A 17,658-nucleotide genomic window follows, 5' to 3' on the forward strand; every position below is an offset into this window, starting at 1 on the left:
TATGCATATGAGCCCCCTTTGATGTGCAAACGGACAACAGCGGAAATATAGAAGTTCATTGTCAAACCAAGTACCACAGGGGCCCTGTCATGCCCAATAGCAATAGCCCTTAGACTTATATACCGCTTCACAGGGCTTTTACAGCCCTCTCTAAGTGGTTTGCAGAGTCAGCATATTGTCCCCAACAATCTGGGTCCTCATTTTACCAATATCGGAAGGACAGAAGACTGAGCCGAGCTTGAGCCTGGTGAGATTCGATCTGCCAAATTGCAGGCAGTCGGCAGTCAGCAGAAGTAACCTGCAGTACTGCACTTTAACCACTGTGCCACATCAATCAATAGAGAGATGAGTGAAAAAAGTTATAGAGGCAGCAAGCAAAGTGTAGACCAGTGTTGGCGAACTTTTTCGGCACCGAAATGGTAGCACACATGCTGGAAACTGGAGGAGCAGCCACTCGGTGCACACGTGTGCTCCAGGAAGATGATATTCCGGTTTCCGGCATGCGCATGCATACCAGCCAGCTGATCTTCACACATGCATGCGTGCCAGAAACCGGAAGACAAGGTGGCCAGTGCGCATGCACGCACTGGAAACCTGAAGAACAGCCGCCCGGTGCACACATGCATACCGAGTGAATGTTCTTCTGGTTTCCGGCGCTCCCACGTGCATGAAGACCAGCTAGCCGGCGTCGGAAGCCAGAAGAGCAACAGGCAATGGCTGGCATGCCCGGAGAGATGGCTCTGTGTGTCACTTCCGGTATGCCATCACGGGTGTAGATACATGAGACATGTAAGGGCTATATCATAGGCCAGGAGGCAAGTTGGCAGCTGATGTCGAAGAAGGAATCAAAACAAGAAAATCCAGTTGCCTCTTGAAAAAGCACCTTTGGGACAATCAAAACAAGACTTGATAAAACTCGCTTAAACATTTTTGTAACTCAGATAACTAGTTTATGACTGCATGGATTACTTTTTTTCCTTAGCTAGATAAGATTCATTTAGAAAAAAAACTTTAATTTTTGTAGCACCCGGTGTAATTTTGAGAAGATAAAGTTAACAGTATTTGGGTTACAAGCGACTTTTGTTGGGTGTAAGATCAGATGTGGATTCACCGTACCAAGCTAAACGTTGTGCAAAGGCAAAAATAACTGTGGATTTGAATCCTTAGTGTAAAAACACATATTTTTATAACCCCTCACTGAAAAAAATTGCAAAAATTAATTTTCACCCCATTAAGTGACATGCCCTAAAATTTGGCTTATGCCAGCCTAACCCATGGGAAGCTGCCTGAGCCATCTCCTTCCTTGCAAGGCTGCCTCAGCCAACGTTGCACCAGCAGAGGGGCCATCCGACAAGGGCTTTGCAGAAGGGGAACCTGCCGGGACTCCTGTTCAAGCAAGGCTGAGTTGGGGGCATCTTTCTGGCATGGGTGAAAGAGAAGTCGAGGCAGGGTCCACCTGCCCACCATCCTAATCCCCACCTGGCCACGCTGATCTCTGCCTAAAAGCAACCCACATTTATTTTAGATGGCTCACAGCCTTTATCAACAACACACTGGGCTGTGCTTAGAAAAAAACAACAAAATATATACCATGCCATCATGTCAATCAAACAAACATTTCCAGCACTATTTCAGAAGCCATTGTTCTAATGTGGGCCATGAAAAATAACATGGGAAGTACTCAGGCCCAGGCTGAGCTTTGGAAGCCTCTGGGAGGCTGAGAGGGAGGGGAGGGGGCAGGGCAGGAGGGTCGGACTGCATTCTAGAGGGAGTACAAGAGGCCTCCAAGCGCTGAGGGTCCACGCATGCAAACCAGGTAGCCAGGGAGCTACCCCAAGCAGATTCTGACCACCTGCTCCCGAGCCCCACATCCTTCAGCCAAGGCTCAATCCAGAGGACACCAGCTGGGGTCACCCAACATGCAAAGCCAGACAAATGTGGGGATTGGACGGTTGGTGATCCAGAGGGATCTGGGAATCCAGCGGTTAATGCTGCCCAGGAAACAGGGAGGGCTAGTCAGCTCCAGTCCATCTTTAAATCTTTTCTCTAATGCCTTCCCCCCACCCCCCACCCCATTATAAGTCAAAATACAGGAAGTCCTTGACTTACAGCCATTCATTTAGCAATGGAGTTCAAAGTTTAAAAGGCACTGAATAAAGCGACTTACAACTGTCCCTTGTGTTACAGCTATTGACACATTCAGGCACTTGGCAACTGGCAGATATTTACCACAGTTGCCGCATTCCAGTTTCTGGCAAGCAAAGTCAACAGGGGAAGTCAGATTTATTAACAGCCATGTGATTCACTTAACAGCTGCAGTGATTTGCTTAACAACCATGGCAAAAAAGGCAACTCACTTAACAGCCTCCTTGCTCAACCACAGAAATTCTGGTTTTAATTGTGGTTGTAAGTCAAGGACAACCTATGCAGTAGATTCTTGGGGTGAACAAGACCATAGACACGAAAAAAAAAAAAAAAACCCTCCCTTCACCGTCTTCCCCACCTCTGAGTAGCCCAGTCTGCGTGCAGCCACAGAAACAAAGCACCCGCCATCAATTAGTACGCAAATGGCATTAAATGAATAAAAACCTGTGAGATGGAAGATGGGATGAGTGAAGCCTCGGCAGGAACTGGCAGAGCAGTGACAACAGGAGGAGGAGGAGGAGGAGGAAGAAGAGCAGCTTCTGGTGTCTAAAAGCAGCAACGAAAAGGAGTCAAGGGTGGGACCCAAGGCATGTGCCCCAAATGCCAACTCCTGGGGGAGGGGCTCCTTCCAGGCCCCTCCTTTGCCGAAAAGGGGACTCCTCGTGCCCATGAAACAGACAAGGGGACCCTTACTGACCCCAAATGGAGTTTTGATTGCCCCTCTTGGAAAAGACACAGCACGCACAGCACCCCAGCTCAGATAAAAATGGCCCAGTAGCAACCCCCTTGAGGGACAGGCTTGAAATGACCTCCACCTCCTGCTCCAGGCAGGATCGGTCAGTGTCTGGGTCGCGGGGGGGGGGGGGGACGACACATAGCAGAGACCTACTATCCAAGAAGTAATCTTGTTGGCAGTTCCTAGCAAAAAGAAATTCTTCCTAGTGTCTGACTTGCAATTTCACCCACCTGTCCTTAAGCCTAGCCCTCTGGGCAACCTCCCTGCTCTCTCGGCCTAAAGGAAGCCTCAGCTTTTGAGTCTCTGAAGACTGCATTCACCCCCACCCCCACCCCAAGCCTGCTCTTCTGCAAGACAGACTTCCCTAGGATCTTGAGCTGTTCCTCCCAGCGCTTTGTCAGTCCAGAGTCCTTCACCCGGCCTCCTCGGGAGCTGCATCAGCCTGCTAGTGTCCAGGACTGGACCCGGCCTTCCAGGCAAGGTCTGACCAGGAGAGTGAGGAGAGGAGGCTGGATTCTGTGCTCTTGTGAATGGATCCCAGCCGAGCCCTGGCCTGTTAGCAGGTGCATCAGCACACACTGCTGACTCCTTTGGTTTGTGGGCGCCCATTCACATGAACCTTTACCAAACTATGTTTCCAACTATCTGCAACTCGGTACTATAAAGAAAATTACAAAAGTGTTTGATCAGCTTCACCAGGCATCCTTAACAGGAGAAGCGCATCACCTTGTTGTGGCTTCAAGTGGGAGAAGAAGAATTCGCCAGCATTGGCCTGGCCCCCCACAGGCCCCCCCAGAGAAGCAAACGGGCATCAGGTGTACAATGGAAATTGGACCCCAGCTCAGCAGCCTTAAAACCACCGTTCCAGGACAGGATGTTTTGCAATCATATAACTCCTCACCTTTTCTTAAGGATTTTCTTTAGATGTTTTATTCTGTTTGCACATAAGCAATATAGGTAATCCTCAAGTTACGATAGTTCACTTAGTGACCATTCAAAGTTGCGGCATTTCGCCCCCCCCCCCTCCCAAGTACTTACAGCAGAGTCCCGAGGTTACGAAGGTTGCAGCACCACAGCAGTCGTTCATCCTTTTTAAATGACCACAGAGGCACTGCAACATCCACCTTGCCTATTTCTCCCCCCCCCCACTTTCCTACCACCGCCCCCACCCACCCACCCCCGGGCAAGGTCTCCACCGGCACTCACCCTGTGGAGACTCACTCACCTTGCCAAGATCTGCCTCCTCTCTGCCGCCGTTTCTTTGTTTGTTTTGCTGCTTCAGGCCTTTGGTGCATTTGCAGAGAGCAGAGGCCTAAAGTACTGCGAGATCATGCAAGATCAGAAGTGTGAGATCTCATGCTACTGATCTTGCATGATCTCGCACTACTTTATGCCTCTGTTCTCTGTGAATTGTGGCCTGGACAAGATGGATGTCAAAAGGCTTTGCAAAAGGAGCGAAGACTTCAGTGCTTCAGGCCTGCCCTCCGTTTGCCAATCTCTGTGCATGGAGACTGTGTCCCTGAAACCTCCGGTCATGTTTGCAAAAAGACTTTGTTGGCAAGAACAGTGCCCGCGAGAGGCCAGTGTGTCCCTCCCGGGCTCTGTTCTGGTCGGCATAGGCTTTGCCAAAGTGTTTGCAAACAGATTTCACTGCCCCAAAGCCTGCTTTCGGGGTTTCGTGTGCCAAGACTGGCAGCTTCCAGAGGCCGTGCTCTTGCGGAGCAGAGAGGCGGGAGAGAAGCTCGCTAGATCTTCGCAAGGCAAGTGACCTGGTGCAGCAGGATTGGGGGGGGGGGGGGAAGCAATTGTGGGAAGCATGAGATATCTCAGGGGAGGCCTTGGATGGTCTTAAGCAGGTGGACCTTTTAATCACTAGCTCCCCCCCCCCATGGCCTTCCCCACCCTGAGACACCTCATGTGTACTTAACGATCCGCACATTCGATTAGTGAACACATGGAGGGAGTTTTCATGTTCATTTTACGTGATTCATTCCAATGAATCCTCCAGTTATGAATGTCATTGGAAGGCTTCATCACGTTCGCAATTCAAGCACTACCTGCACTGGTGTGAAGAATACATCCTGTTGCATTTGTAGGATATTCAAATGTACAAACATGTCCTCAAAATATTTTTCACCCAGCCAACTACTCCCCAGAGTTGGCCTCTGCTCAGTGAGCCCCATGCCAGTTGGCAGAGCCAGGTCTTTAAAACCCTGTGGAGGGCCGGGGGGAAGGGATAGCCTCACCTCCAGAGGGCGAGAAACGCAACTGCAGAGAGGGAGGTCCTCTTGCTGGACCCGCCAGTCAAAATTCTTTAATCAACAAGTTCCGTAACATCCTTTCTCTGCCCAACTGGGATAATGTGAGAGAGGGTTGAGAAGGCTCCTCCGGTCCCCTCACTACCTGATGTGACTTCTCCGTCACACAGAACGGGCCCTCCCCCAAAATACAGATGCCGTAACTCCAAACCGCTACCCTCCGGGCAGGGCATGAAGACTTGCGCAAGGATGTTAATAAGCTCCTCCCTAGCTCTGTGCTCTTACGTCTGGGAGGCCTCGATGCCCTCTTTGCCTGCAGAGCTTTCACTACTCAACAAGATAATGGGGAGCAGTGATGGGGTGCCCCAAATCTCACAGCTGCATGGGCAGCATTTGCCCGTGACCAAAATAGCCTTTGGGGCCCTGTTACTGGTACACCAGCTGTAGCCCTGCCGGGGACAACAGGATCTCAAACCGCAACTGATTCCCCTCAGGTTCACCTGGGCTAAGGAGATGCCTCCATGCTCACGTCCCCTAGAAGACAATTGGAAACCACAACCGGTATGGACTGCCATTCCCCTTTGCTCAGCTAGCAGTGGTTGCCAAGAACATTCGTGGTTGCACACCCTGCACTGGTGCCAAAAGGATTATGCTGCAATTCAGAGAAGTCCTTATTTCCAAGTCTAGAAAGCTGCAGCTGGAATCAACCCACTCAATACATTCCTTGCAGAGGGAACTTTTGGGGTGGCTATTCTTGGGTGGGGCTGGTGGACCAAGACTGGGAGATCTTCTCGGGTGTGGCCTCATTGCACTGAAGGCTTCCCTGGAAACCATTTAGCCACGTGTCACATCTCGCTCTGGCCTGGTGAGGATGATGCTCTCCTGGATGGTGGAGGCTGACTCCCACTAGGGCAGGAGGCGCTGATGCTCTGATCTGCTATTAATATAGTAGGGCCCCAGTTTGAATTGGCTACTAAACCTTGATTTACCCTGGGAGAAGTCACACCGGAAATATAGCAGTACAGAAGAACAATAAACAAATCCAACATGGGCCCTGGGGTCTCTGACCAGGAGGCACCACAGCCAACTGCACCCCAAGGTTTGACCAAGCTGCCCCCAATGAGGCCCAGGTGAGACCCCCAAGGAGAACCTGAGTCCAACCAAAACCAAGCCTTCCAGCTGCCTGGCAAAAGGTTGAACCACGGCTACTGCATGACCACGCAGGAAGACCACAGAAGGGCAGCCAAATGCTGGAAGAGAAACGGCCAAACAAGATGGACTGAAACGCTCTGGCCGAGCTCAAGCGAGGTGAACTGGGGGGGGGGGAGGCGAGTCAGGGAGCCAATGGAGAAGACCAAAAGCGCTCCCCACCATCCTCTGCAAAACATCCGGCCTCACCTGGTGAGCTGCTCTTTAGAACTGGGCTGGCACCCGGCTGCGCCCTAAACAGCAGATCGTAACTAAAGATGAGAAAGTCACATCAGGCGGCTTCCATTTCCTTCAAGGAAAGAAGACGGGGGAGCAACAATTGCAGGCAAGAAGCAAGCAAAGAAAAGCCCTTCAGCAGCAGCTGTTTCTGGTGTGGGTCAAGCTGCCTCCAGGCATATTCCAGATACATATGGTGTGTTTCCCCCCCCCCCCTTCCCCGGACTCTTTTCTGGGACCAGCTTCTATCCAGAGGGATGTCTGGTCTTTATCTCCTCTGAGGGGACCTGGAGTCTGCCATCTGGAAGGACATACCCAGAAAGCCCATCCTGGCCGGCTGGCACTTCCAATCAGCCCGAGACCAGCCAGCTCTGCTGCCTTACTCCTATCCAATATTCCAGCCCCCTTTGCCCCCCCCCCTTGCCCACAGTGGGATAGGGCCCATGCAATAGGAACCCAGCCCGTCCTTAAGGTCCAGCTGCTCTGGTCCAGCCAGATATAAAAAAAGCCCCTTGGCGCCCCTGCGAGCCTTCCCCAGAGAACCTGGCCCCACCCGCCACACGCAAGCACTGCAAGCAGCTAAACCCGCAAAATCCTCCCCAGGACCCCCTCGTATCCCTCCATCCTGCTCTCCAGAACCTGCACAGTTCAACAGGTTGGTATTACCTGGCTGGAGGGGAGGCCAGGGGCGACCGCCAGGCAGTCCAGGAAGGGCTGCAGGCAAGGCAAGAACGCCAGGAGGGGCGGCCAGCGCGAGGGCTCCCGGTCCCCAGGCAGATCCTCATCTGCAGAGCCCTTCCTGGCCCAGAACCTCGGCTTGGGCCCTGCCGAGCCCTGGCCGGAGCCGGGGTTACCGCTCTGGCTGGCCTGCGAGTAGAGCAGAGAGCTGTTTCCAAAGATGTAGTTCATCCCCGCAGTGCTGCAGGTCGCTGTGAGGAGAGCCCAGCTGCCTCCCTGCCGCCCAACCAGCAGGGAGGGAGCAGCAGCAGCAGCAGCCGAGCACAGGCAGAATGACGGCTGCATCACTCAGCAGAGGAAGCCAGCCAGCTCATTGGTTCCAACAGCTCCTTCCCGGGCACCCTGCGTCCGACTCTCGCAGCTCCCAGGAGGACTCGGCTGAGGGGCTCCCATCCTGCAGAGAGCCTGAGGGCTGCCTGGCCACTCCAGGCCCCCAATTAGAACCTCTTCCTCCTGCTGCTGGAAGCACTAACCAGGAGAGCCAGGGAGGGACGGCAGCTACTTGCAGTGCCCAGAGAGCTGCCCCTTCTCAGCCTCCCCCAGTCACCAGAGGCCTGCCATCCCAGGGAGGGTCCCGTGGCTTTTTCCAGCCAGTCTCCATCTCCCCCCCCTTCCTCCCCTCCCAGACACCTCCTAATCCTCTGGTGCCCCTTCTCTTTCAGGCCATTTTCCTTAGTGAATAGAGTTCTTGGACACACAAAGACCTCAACACACCAGTACTGTAGCTTGAATGTGGCTTTAATCAAAGCCCCCCATCCATTTCATTATAGAAGGAATGCTCTCCTACTTGTTGCCTGAGGGAAGGGGGCAAGAAGGTCCACTCACTGCTACAACCACCACTTTGGGGTAGCAAGCAGGCAAGGCCGCTGCTTTCTCTGGGCAGATAATTGAAGTCACCAATGCGACTTTTAGAAATCAGGGAACAAAACACTTAGAAGAAATAAATACACTGTGGAAGACTAAAGTAATGTTTCTGCCCTGACAGCTGGATTGGGACAGATCAAAATGCAACAGGAATACAAGAATTTCTGAGACACTGAGAGCACTCCGCATGCCCAAGATGGTGTCCTGCCGTGTTTGAGGAGAGCTTCGGGGAGATGATTGTCCTTCTTGGGGCTTGCAGGGGGTACCCTATCCCATCGTTGGTTCCAGGTCCAGCTATGAGAACTTCCTGGGACCTCGGGGATACCCTTGAGCTGCAATGTCCTGCCTTGTAGCCAGAACGTCGTGAGTTAAATGGGGCGGTTTGCGGTGAAAGGAGACTGGAGAGCATCGGTGGCTGCCGGCATGGGTGTGGTCAGCGGCTGCGGTAGGACCCCCAGCCTGGGGTCTCTGCAGCCGGCGTGGGTGTGGTCGTCGTCGTGACGCCCAGCCTGGGGTCTCTGCAGCCGGTGTGGGAGTGGTCAGCGGCAGCGACGGCGGGACGCCCGTCCTGGGATCTCTGCAGCTGCTGCTCCCCACGCTGTGGTGTTATCCCGGTTGTTCCCCCCCCTCCACCTTGCTTATGGACATGATAGATTGGATCAGCGGGGAGTGGCTGAGGTAGCTGGCATGGATATTGATGCCAGCGGAAGATGGCTTCGGTAGTTGGCGTGGGGGTGGTTGGAGTGATGGTGGGGGTCCTTCATTGTGGCCCCCTCCGGTGTCACCGCTGTTGCCTGGGCCACCGTATTGTGCCATTTGGCCATTTGGCCCCTCCTCCTGTGACACTATGGACTGGGTCAACGGAGTGCGGCCCTGGCGACGGATATGAGCGCGGCTGGTGTGGACGGAGCTTGGCTGTTGGAGTCATTGAAGTTAGAGCAGCCACCGCTGCCACCGCTGTCCTCATCGCCATCACTGGCCGCTTCCCCACCTCGCAATCTATCATCTGCTGCGATTTTGACAGCTGGCCGTTACTCTTACATACTGTCCTTAACACCGACCATTTCTATGATGGACACAAGCTTCCCGCTACCCTCTTGAACACTGTTGGCTACCCCCCCCCCGACATGTCATCTCCTCGTTCCATCTCCCCATGATGTCATCCCATTTGATTGATGCCACACTCTCCTCTATGTTATACTGCGAGAGAACTTTACTCCCTCCGGTAACTCCCACTTTCCCGGGGATGGCCTTCTTGCCTATCAAAACGCTTCCTTAATGACGGATCTTGGGATCCCGAGAGATGGCATGCGAAGAAGAGATTTCTTAGGGGTTTTTTACAGGGGTTTTTAAATCAAATTTTAAGGGGGGACGGGGGGGGGTTGATTCGGATGGCTCAGACAGGCTTGGGGGGGAGTCTGCCAGGGCACAGGCCAGAGCTAACTAATGGGCGTGGGTTGGGAGTGCTGGGAAGGGTCGGGATTCCGGGGAAGACATTAAGCCATTCCATGGGGGGGGGGGGGGTTACCATCTCTACTGTTTGTGGGAGAGGCAGATATAGTGGGGGCCGAGGGCCAAATTATGTTCGGGGGACGCGGGTTCGCTGTTTAAGGGAGATCGCGCATTCCGACCCTCATCGCCCTTCTCGCACCCCCGGGTGCTCGGGATTACAGGACCCCGGTCTCTGGCTGGTGTCGCTTAATGCTAGGTCCGTGGTGCATATGGCTCCCCTCATTTACGACCACATACAAGAGAGTAGAGTGGACCTGGCATGTATTACGGAGACCTGGTTGGGCCATGAGAGGGGTGTTCCCCTTAGTGAACTATGCCCATCAGTCTTCCAGGCGTTTCACCAGCCGAGACCCCAGGGCAGGGGCGGGGGGGGGGGTGGCAATGGTTATTAGGGAAAGTCTCAGACCTCAGGAGGTCACTGTGCCTCAGATATGCGAGTGTGAGTCCCTTTTTGTGAAATGGGGCCTTGGAGTTAAGGTGGGCCTTTTTGTTACATACCTGTCTCCCTGCTACGTTTCATCGGCCCTGCCGGAGCTGCTGAATGTATTAGCTTGATTGACGGTTGATTTCCCCAGGCTTATGATCCTGGGGGATTTCAATCTGCCTTCCATTGGCAAGACATCCGAGTCAGCTCAGGAGTTCATGGCTTCCATGATGGCTATGGACCTAACTCAGTTAATTCAAGACCCCACCCATAATAGGGGACACACGCTCAACCTGATTTTTGTCTCTGGGCAGTGGATGAATGATCTAGATTTAGGGGATATTTCTATTCAACCCTTGTCATGGTCTGATCATTTCCTCATCAGGCTTGACTTCCATACTGCTACCCCTCGCCGCAGGGAGGCAGAACTAACTAGATGGTTCCGCCCCAGGCGCCTGATGGACCCTGAAAGGTTCCTGATGGGAGTTTGGGACTTTTCCTGAATCCCTTGCTCACAACTCGACCGAAGCCCTAGTGGAAGCCTGGGATAGGGCGGCCGCTGGGGCCTTGGATCGCGTTGTGCCTTTGCGGCCTCTGACCCGTTGTCGATCCCGGGTGGCTCCCTGGTTTACCGAGGAGTTCCAGGATATGAAATGCCGGAAAAGAAGCCTAGAGAGTGGTTGGAGGGCCAGCCGGTCTGAATCTGATCGAACACTAGTAAGAATTCATATTAAATCCTACTTAGTGGCGATAAAAGCAGCAAAATGGCAACATTTTTTCGCTCTTATCGCGGCCGCAGATAACTGCCCAGCCGCCCTGTTTAGGGTGACCCATTCCTTACTTAACCAAGGAACTGGGAAAGACCCCTTGCAGCGTAGGGCTGAAGAATTTGTTCAGTATCTGCAGGATAAAATCGCTCAGATCCGGACAGGCTTGGACTCTGACTGGGTAGATTCGGGCGAGTCGATGGGGATGAATCTTGTGGAGACAATCTGGGATGAGTTTGACCCTGTGACCCCCGAGGGCATGGACAGGATGCCCTCGGGGGGTCACAGGGTCAAACTCATCCCAGATTGTCTCCACAAGATTCATCCCCATCGACTCGCCCGAATCTACCCAGTCAGAGTCCAAGCCTGTCCGGATCTGAGCGATTTTATGGGGAGACTCAGTGCTGCCACTTGTGTGCTGGACCCGTGTCGCTCTTGGTTAGTTTCGGCTTCCCGGGAGGTGACACGAGGCTGGCTCCAGGCGATTACCAACGTTTCATTGAGAGAGGGGTTCTTTCCCACCGCCTTGAAGGAGGTAGTGGTGAAGCCCCTCCTCAAGAAGCCTTCTCTGGACCCAGCTTCTTTAGCCAACTATCGTCCGGTCTCCAACCTTCGCTTTGTAGCAAAGGTTGTCGAGAGTGTGGTAGCACGTCAGCTTCCCCAGTACTTGGATGAAGCTGTCTACCTGGATCCATTTCAATCGGGTTTCAGGCCCGGATACAGCACGGAGATGGCATTGGTCGCATTGGTTGATGATCTCTGGCGGGCCCGGGACAGGGGCTGCTCCTCTGTCTTGGTCCTATTAGACCTCTCGGCGGCTTTCGATACCATCAACCATGGTATCCTACTGCAACGACTCGGGCGGTTGGGAGTGGGTGGCACCGTTTTACGGTGGTTCTCCTCCTACCTGTTGGATCGGTTGCAGTTCGTGTTGACTGGAGGGCAGGGATCGAACCCGAGGCGCGTCACTTGTGGGGTGCCCCAGGGGTCGGTTCTCTCACCCCTCCTGTTCAACATATACATGAAACCGCTGGGCGAGATCATCCGTGGTTTTGGGGTACGGTATCATCAATATGCTGATGATACCCAACTTTTCATCTCTACCCCAAACCACCCAAACGATGCCCTCGACGTGATGTCCCGATGCCTGGAGGCTGTGCGGATCTGGATGGGGAGGAACAGGCTCAAGCTCAATCCCTCCAAGACTGAGTGGCTGTAGTTTCCGTCACCCCGATTTGTGCATCTTGTTCCATCTTTGATGATAGGGGGAGAAATTTTAGCCCCCTCAGAGAGGGCCCGCAATCTGGGAGTCCTCCTGGACACGCAGCTTAGTTTCGAAGATCACCTGACGGCCGTGACCAGGGGGGCCTTTTACCAGGTTCGCCTTGTACGTCAGTTGCGCCTCTTCCTGGATCGGGATGCTCTATGCACAGTCACTCATGCTCTCGTCCTGTCTCGCCTGGACTACTGCAATGCTCTCTACATGGGGCTGCCCTTGAAGAGCACCCGGAGGCTTCAGCTGGTCCAAAATGCGGCCGCGCGGGTTGTCATGGGGGTACCTAGGTGCTCCCATGTTACACCCCTTTTAGGCGGCCTGCACTGGTTGCCGGTTGTTTTCCGGGTGCGATTCAAGGTATTATGACCTTTAAAGCGCTCCATGGCTTAGGCCCAGGGTACCTGCGAGACCACCTACTGCCACCAGTAGCCTCCCACCGTCCAGTGCGATCCCACAGAGTTGGCCTCCTCAGGGTGCCGTCGGCCAAACAGTGTCGGCTAGCAACCCCCAGGGGGAGAGCCTTCTCTGTGGGAGCGTCTTCCCTCTAGAATGAGCTGCCCCCGGAGCTTCGCATAATCCCTGACCTCCGGTCCTTCCGACGCGCCCTCAGAAGTTGGCTTTTCCAGCAAGCCGGCCTGGCCTGTTAATTTTCTCAAATTTTTTAAATGTTAGTGTTATATTAATTGGGTTTGTTTTTTGGATTGTTTCTAATTTCCTTTTAACTTTTGTAATATGTGTTTTTTAATGCTGTACGCCACCCTGAGTCCTTTGGGAGAAGGGCGGCATATGAATCCAAATAAAACAAACAAACAAACAAACCTTCTGTAGGAGTTCCAATGACAGATGGGTATTAAAATGCACAGCTCTGTTTATAATGGATCCGTGTCCAAAATCGCTACAGATTTTTCTTCCGTATGTAAAGCGCTAGAAGTGAAATAGGCTGACAAGAAACGGCTTTCTTTCTTCTCCGATTGTTCTGCGTTTTGATCTGTTCTCGGGCGGCTTAAATACTTTGGGCCCTGCAACAGCTCCGCTCGGTGCCTCTGTCACACTCCAAGACGCGAAGAAGCCCAATGTGCTCCTTACAAGAGCAGCCACGCAAAATGAGGTCAATTTGGACCCGATCAGCCACAACAGTCCAAAAGCAAAAATTAACCGCAGGATATCCAAAATACATTCAAGAAGAACACACACGCACACCCAAAAATATCATTCAGAAATGCATTAGGAAACAAAGCAACAGAAAAATAGCCCAGGACACAGTATGTAAATAACATTCCCAAACATAAAAAAATACACGTGAATGCAACAACCAGGTTACGTCAGCCACCAGGTATCCAGAGAGGCCCACGAGCCTCAAAAAATCTGGGCAAACCAAAGGCAGACCAAGTTGACCGCAAGGAGGACCAGCAGCCAGCAAAACCAACAAGGACATCAGCTTTATCAGAGGATCAAAGGGCCCGTCGTTGCAATCAAGAGCCAGGATCACAACCCTGGAGCGGCCACTCCATACAAATTCCCCCTCTGACTAGCAGGAGCAGCAGGAGAACTGGAAGCCTCCTAGAGGCCCTCAAATAAATGGCTGTCAACAGAGCCAGGCACGATGTGCTAGCCAGCAGCCGATTCAGGCCACGCACAGCCAGCGGGCAAGAGGGCGCAATCCAGATGGAGGCAGCAGCACCCCCAGGAACCAACAGACGAGGGCCACCCACCGGGGGAATTACCGACACCAACACCGCTGATTTCAAACATTACTGAGGCTACAGGTACAAGTAGTCCTCCCTTACCAACTGCCTTAGTTCCAGAGCAAAGGGAAAGGGGGAAAGCTTCCATTCAAAAGCTTGGGGGAAGAGGAGGTTTGTCACGCTTCTACGTAAAGCAAACCACGTGAAACCTTAAACTCTAAAAGTGCCCGAGAAAGTCCATTAGCCCTTGGCAGAATATTCAGAACCGCATCCCAGAAAGCACTCTGCAAGCCTTGAAAAAGAAGCATCAGATCCTCGGTGGGACAGACGTTGGATTTGCAACTGGTGGGAACTGCTGCATTTAGGAAGTCTCCGCTGAGTCCATCGGCCTGAAGGGAATTTCCCAATAGGAACCCAAGGCCCATCCTCAACACCTGGCTCTGCCGCACTTTCAGAAAGAATACAAAGCATAGAATCCCGCAGGGAGACCTAAGTGTTTTTTTTAAAGGGATCAGGATTGTACGAAGCTCACCGTAGCCTTCATCTGGCTGGTGAAAGTCCACGGTGGGTGCCGGCAAGGCAGGGGACAAAGCTCAGCCAGGGCAGATTCTGGCATTAATCAGCTCTGAGATTGCTTTCCTCCTAGTGCGGCCTCTCCATTAACAGCCGGAGCCCCATGAGGGCCAGAAGAGAGGAAAGCAAAACCGATTCAAGCTGGAACATCAACAGGCCCCAGAGAGATTGAGAGGGAGAGCGGATGCTCTAAGGACTCTCTGGGCTGGTAGTTCCGCAGTCTCAAACTGCTCTGCCTGGCAAGCAGCTTTTTCTAACGCTGGGATCTATTATTCTGCGTCCAACTGCTGGAGCAATACGCATGAATTACAGCCCTCTGGCTTAATCCTACACGAAGTGCATACGGGGCCCCCTCCTGTCCTCTCAAAGACCACTAAGAAAGGTCCCTGGATCTTTGCGCAAGATTTCTGTGTCTCAGCAGGGGAGAAGAGCAGGAAGGTCAAAACAAATCCTGCCCTTCCACAAGCACAAAGCAAATCCCGCACGAAGCTCTCCCAATCCGGGAGCTCCTTTGGGACACCCCAGCAACCTGAACCTGGTGGAGACAGGAGACAGGCCCCGGGAACTGCCCTCCCCCCCCCAAGGAGGGGCTCTTCTGCCGTGCTTCTGCCCCTCTTGCTGCTGCCCTGCCCCCCCCCCAATCAATGGGAGGGGCTCCTCCTCCTGCAGGCCAACTCCTCGCCAGCTGCTCCATGGCACCCTGGTCCCTGGATCCCCTCCATCTCGAGGCAAACCTCGAGCCTCCGTGTCCTCCCTGGACGCTGCGACAAGAGCCACCAGGGACTCACTGGAAGGCACGACTGGCTATTTGCACGTGCACAGGCAGCAGGTGGATGGGAGGGGCAGAAGCCAGACCTGGGTAGGAGGAGTTTCTGAAAGCCAGCAGACTAGTCAGCCCCACAATCACAAGCTAAGATTAGCCTACCTAGCAGGGCTTCCTCTCTGACGGTCCATGCTGGCTCTCATTGGCTCCTATTATCATCATCGTCGCTTGTATGGGGTTAGAGGCTTTCAGAATGTCTGGTCAGGATCCTGCTTTTCTCCACCCAGAACCGCTGGGTTCTCTGTGCTGGGAGACCCGCCCATATTCAACCGGGGGGGGGGGGGGGGAAGAAGCAGGCGGACCCTTTGGAAGAGCCTCAGCTGGCCCTGAAGCAACTCCCAGCACAGCCTCTTCTCTGCAGGAAGGAGGGTGAACCCCATTTCCTTCATCTCACCCTTCGCTACCCATTCCCTTACAGTCATTAATCGACCACGTCCGGCTGCTTCACCTGCAGGAAAAGCCTTCATTCATTCATTCATTCATTCAGGATATTATTCCGTCTCCCCTTCAGCCTCCCTGGGATGGGCATCTCCTTTGGCAACACCACCGCCCTCTAGTGGCAGCATCTGAACACTATTAGGTGGGCTACTTTGCCTATTTATAATTTTTCAAGAGGTTCAGCTTTTTTATTAGTAACTCAATATTCTGAAATGGAGAAATATGATAGGAACATTTACGGCGCAGCAAGAGAGCCTGAGAAGACTTTAAAGGCAGTGAAATAATCTTCCTCTGTTATTTCCTCAAAACCCCTTTGCTGCCCCTGAGGGTCTTGGGGGTTGTTTAAACTATGTCCCAACTTCAGACTTGGCGCTGGCTTCACTTTGCCTCGGGCTCATGCCGCCCTACAAAGGGGGGCTTTGGAGAGGCAGGGAAGCAGCTCTCCCAAATTTCCCTCTCTGTCGCATATACACACACTGACAGAGACAAAAACCTCCCAGGGTCTTTGTAAAGCAACCCTGCTCTACCTACCGGACCAACTGCCAGCAGACGCCAATGAGGGCGTTTCCCTGGACTTCCCGGCTCTTCTTTCCTTCCCCTGGGTGTCCACTGCAATGACCCAGCATCCCTGCTTTCCCCGCTTAGGAGGGCCTTGCTCCGGCAGTTGTTTAGGAACCGCCCAGCGGGAGGGGAGTCCGCCAGTGGTGGCAGCAGAAGCAGCAAGAGAAGAAAAGCTGAAGAAGTTATCGGGAAACACCAAGAGAGGGCTGGAAGAACAAAGGAAGAGAGGAGAGGGACACACAGGAAAAGGGGGATGGGGGATGCAGAGCAGTGACTGAGCAGTGCCTCCCCCCCCCCCCCCCACCGGGAGCAGCCCTCAGCCGCAAGCAAAGGGAGCAGCTGCAGAAGAGTGCTCAGAAGGTGGACTGCGCCCACCTGGCAGCCACAGGTGCTGGCACAGCCAAGCCGCAGCCTTAGCCAGGGCAAACATTTCGGGCCACCTGGAGCACTGCCCCTTTCAGGTCCTGGCAGCACAAAGTGGCCGAAACACGGGTGACACTGAAGCAGACCAGAGCAGGAGCCAAGTCCTTGGGAGCCCCCGAGAGCTGCAGCCCTCCAAAAGAGGCTGGGTGGAGCCAGTGGGATTCTCTGCCCAGCAGGCTCCAAGGAGTTGTGGGCACAAAGGCAGGAGACGAACACGAGAACCCAAAACTCTGGGAAGGGGGGAGACAGGCCACTGAACAGAAACGGAGGGAGGACAAAAGCTAGAAAACCAAGCATTGGAGAAACAGAATAGGGATTTCTAGAAATCAGAAACACTCCGCGTTCTAAAACGCAAAGGCGACTTCAGTTAAGGGGTTTGTAATAAAATCCCTTAAATGTTCTGACCGACTGCTCTGTCCCACAAACAAACAAGCCCTTCGCTCTTCGTCCCCCACGGAAGGATGAGGGGCTCACCCCCGGCCTCCTTCTATCCAATATGCCTTTTCCCTCCACACGGTATCCCTCACTTAAATAAATGCCCTCTAAAGGGGGCAGAGAAAATGAATGCTTTTATTATTTTAGGCTCCAAGATAACCACCGGATTGCAAGAAAGAGGGAATGTGAAAGTGAGCCCAGGATTTGCCTATTTCATTAAAGCCCTCTAAAGCCCCGTCTTTTACCCCCCTGACCCCTGCAGATTCACCGGATCCTTTTGCTAATACAGCGAGTCCTTGATTTATGACCGTTCATTCAGAGACCATTCAAAATGATTGACAAAGGGACTTAAGACCGTGCCTGGAGTTATGGCCGTCACAGTGCCCCATGCGGTCACGTGATGAAAACTGGGTGCTTGGCACTCTGCCCACCCCTACGCCCAACTGCAGGGCTGCGCTGCAACTGCCCTCTTCCCCTCCGCGCCCATAAACACCTGGGAAGCTCCCAAGGAAGGAGGTGCCCCGCCCGCCCGCCCCCCCCGCCCACAGAGGGAGCTTCCGGCAGACGTCCCTCCC

The 17,658-nt window shown here is 53.4% G+C and overlaps 1 protein-coding gene across 12 annotated transcripts in view; it reads right to left on the reverse strand.

Annotated features, from left to right (window-relative positions):
• The window catches only part of DLG1 (discs large MAGUK scaffold protein 1), an 87,199-nt gene that overhangs the window by 59,471 nt on the left and 10,070 nt on the right, over positions 1-17,658 (reverse strand). For 7 of the 12 annotated variants that reach the window (XM_081956026.1, XM_081956025.1, XM_081956023.1 and 4 more), the window contains exon 5: positions 2,590-2,691. The exons of the other annotated variants lie outside the window; for them this stretch is intronic. In XM_081956026.1, coding sequence (XP_081812152.1) covers positions 2,590-2,691 — 102 coding nt within the window. The remainder of the gene's footprint in view (positions 1-2,589; positions 2,692-17,658) is intronic. 12 annotated transcript variants of the gene reach the window in all.

The sequence above is a fragment of the Natrix helvetica genome (genome assembly GCF_964273705.1).
Source record: "Natrix helvetica genome assembly, chromosome: 5".
Taxonomy (NCBI): domain Eukaryota; kingdom Metazoa; phylum Chordata; class Lepidosauria; order Squamata; family Natricidae; genus Natrix; species Natrix helvetica.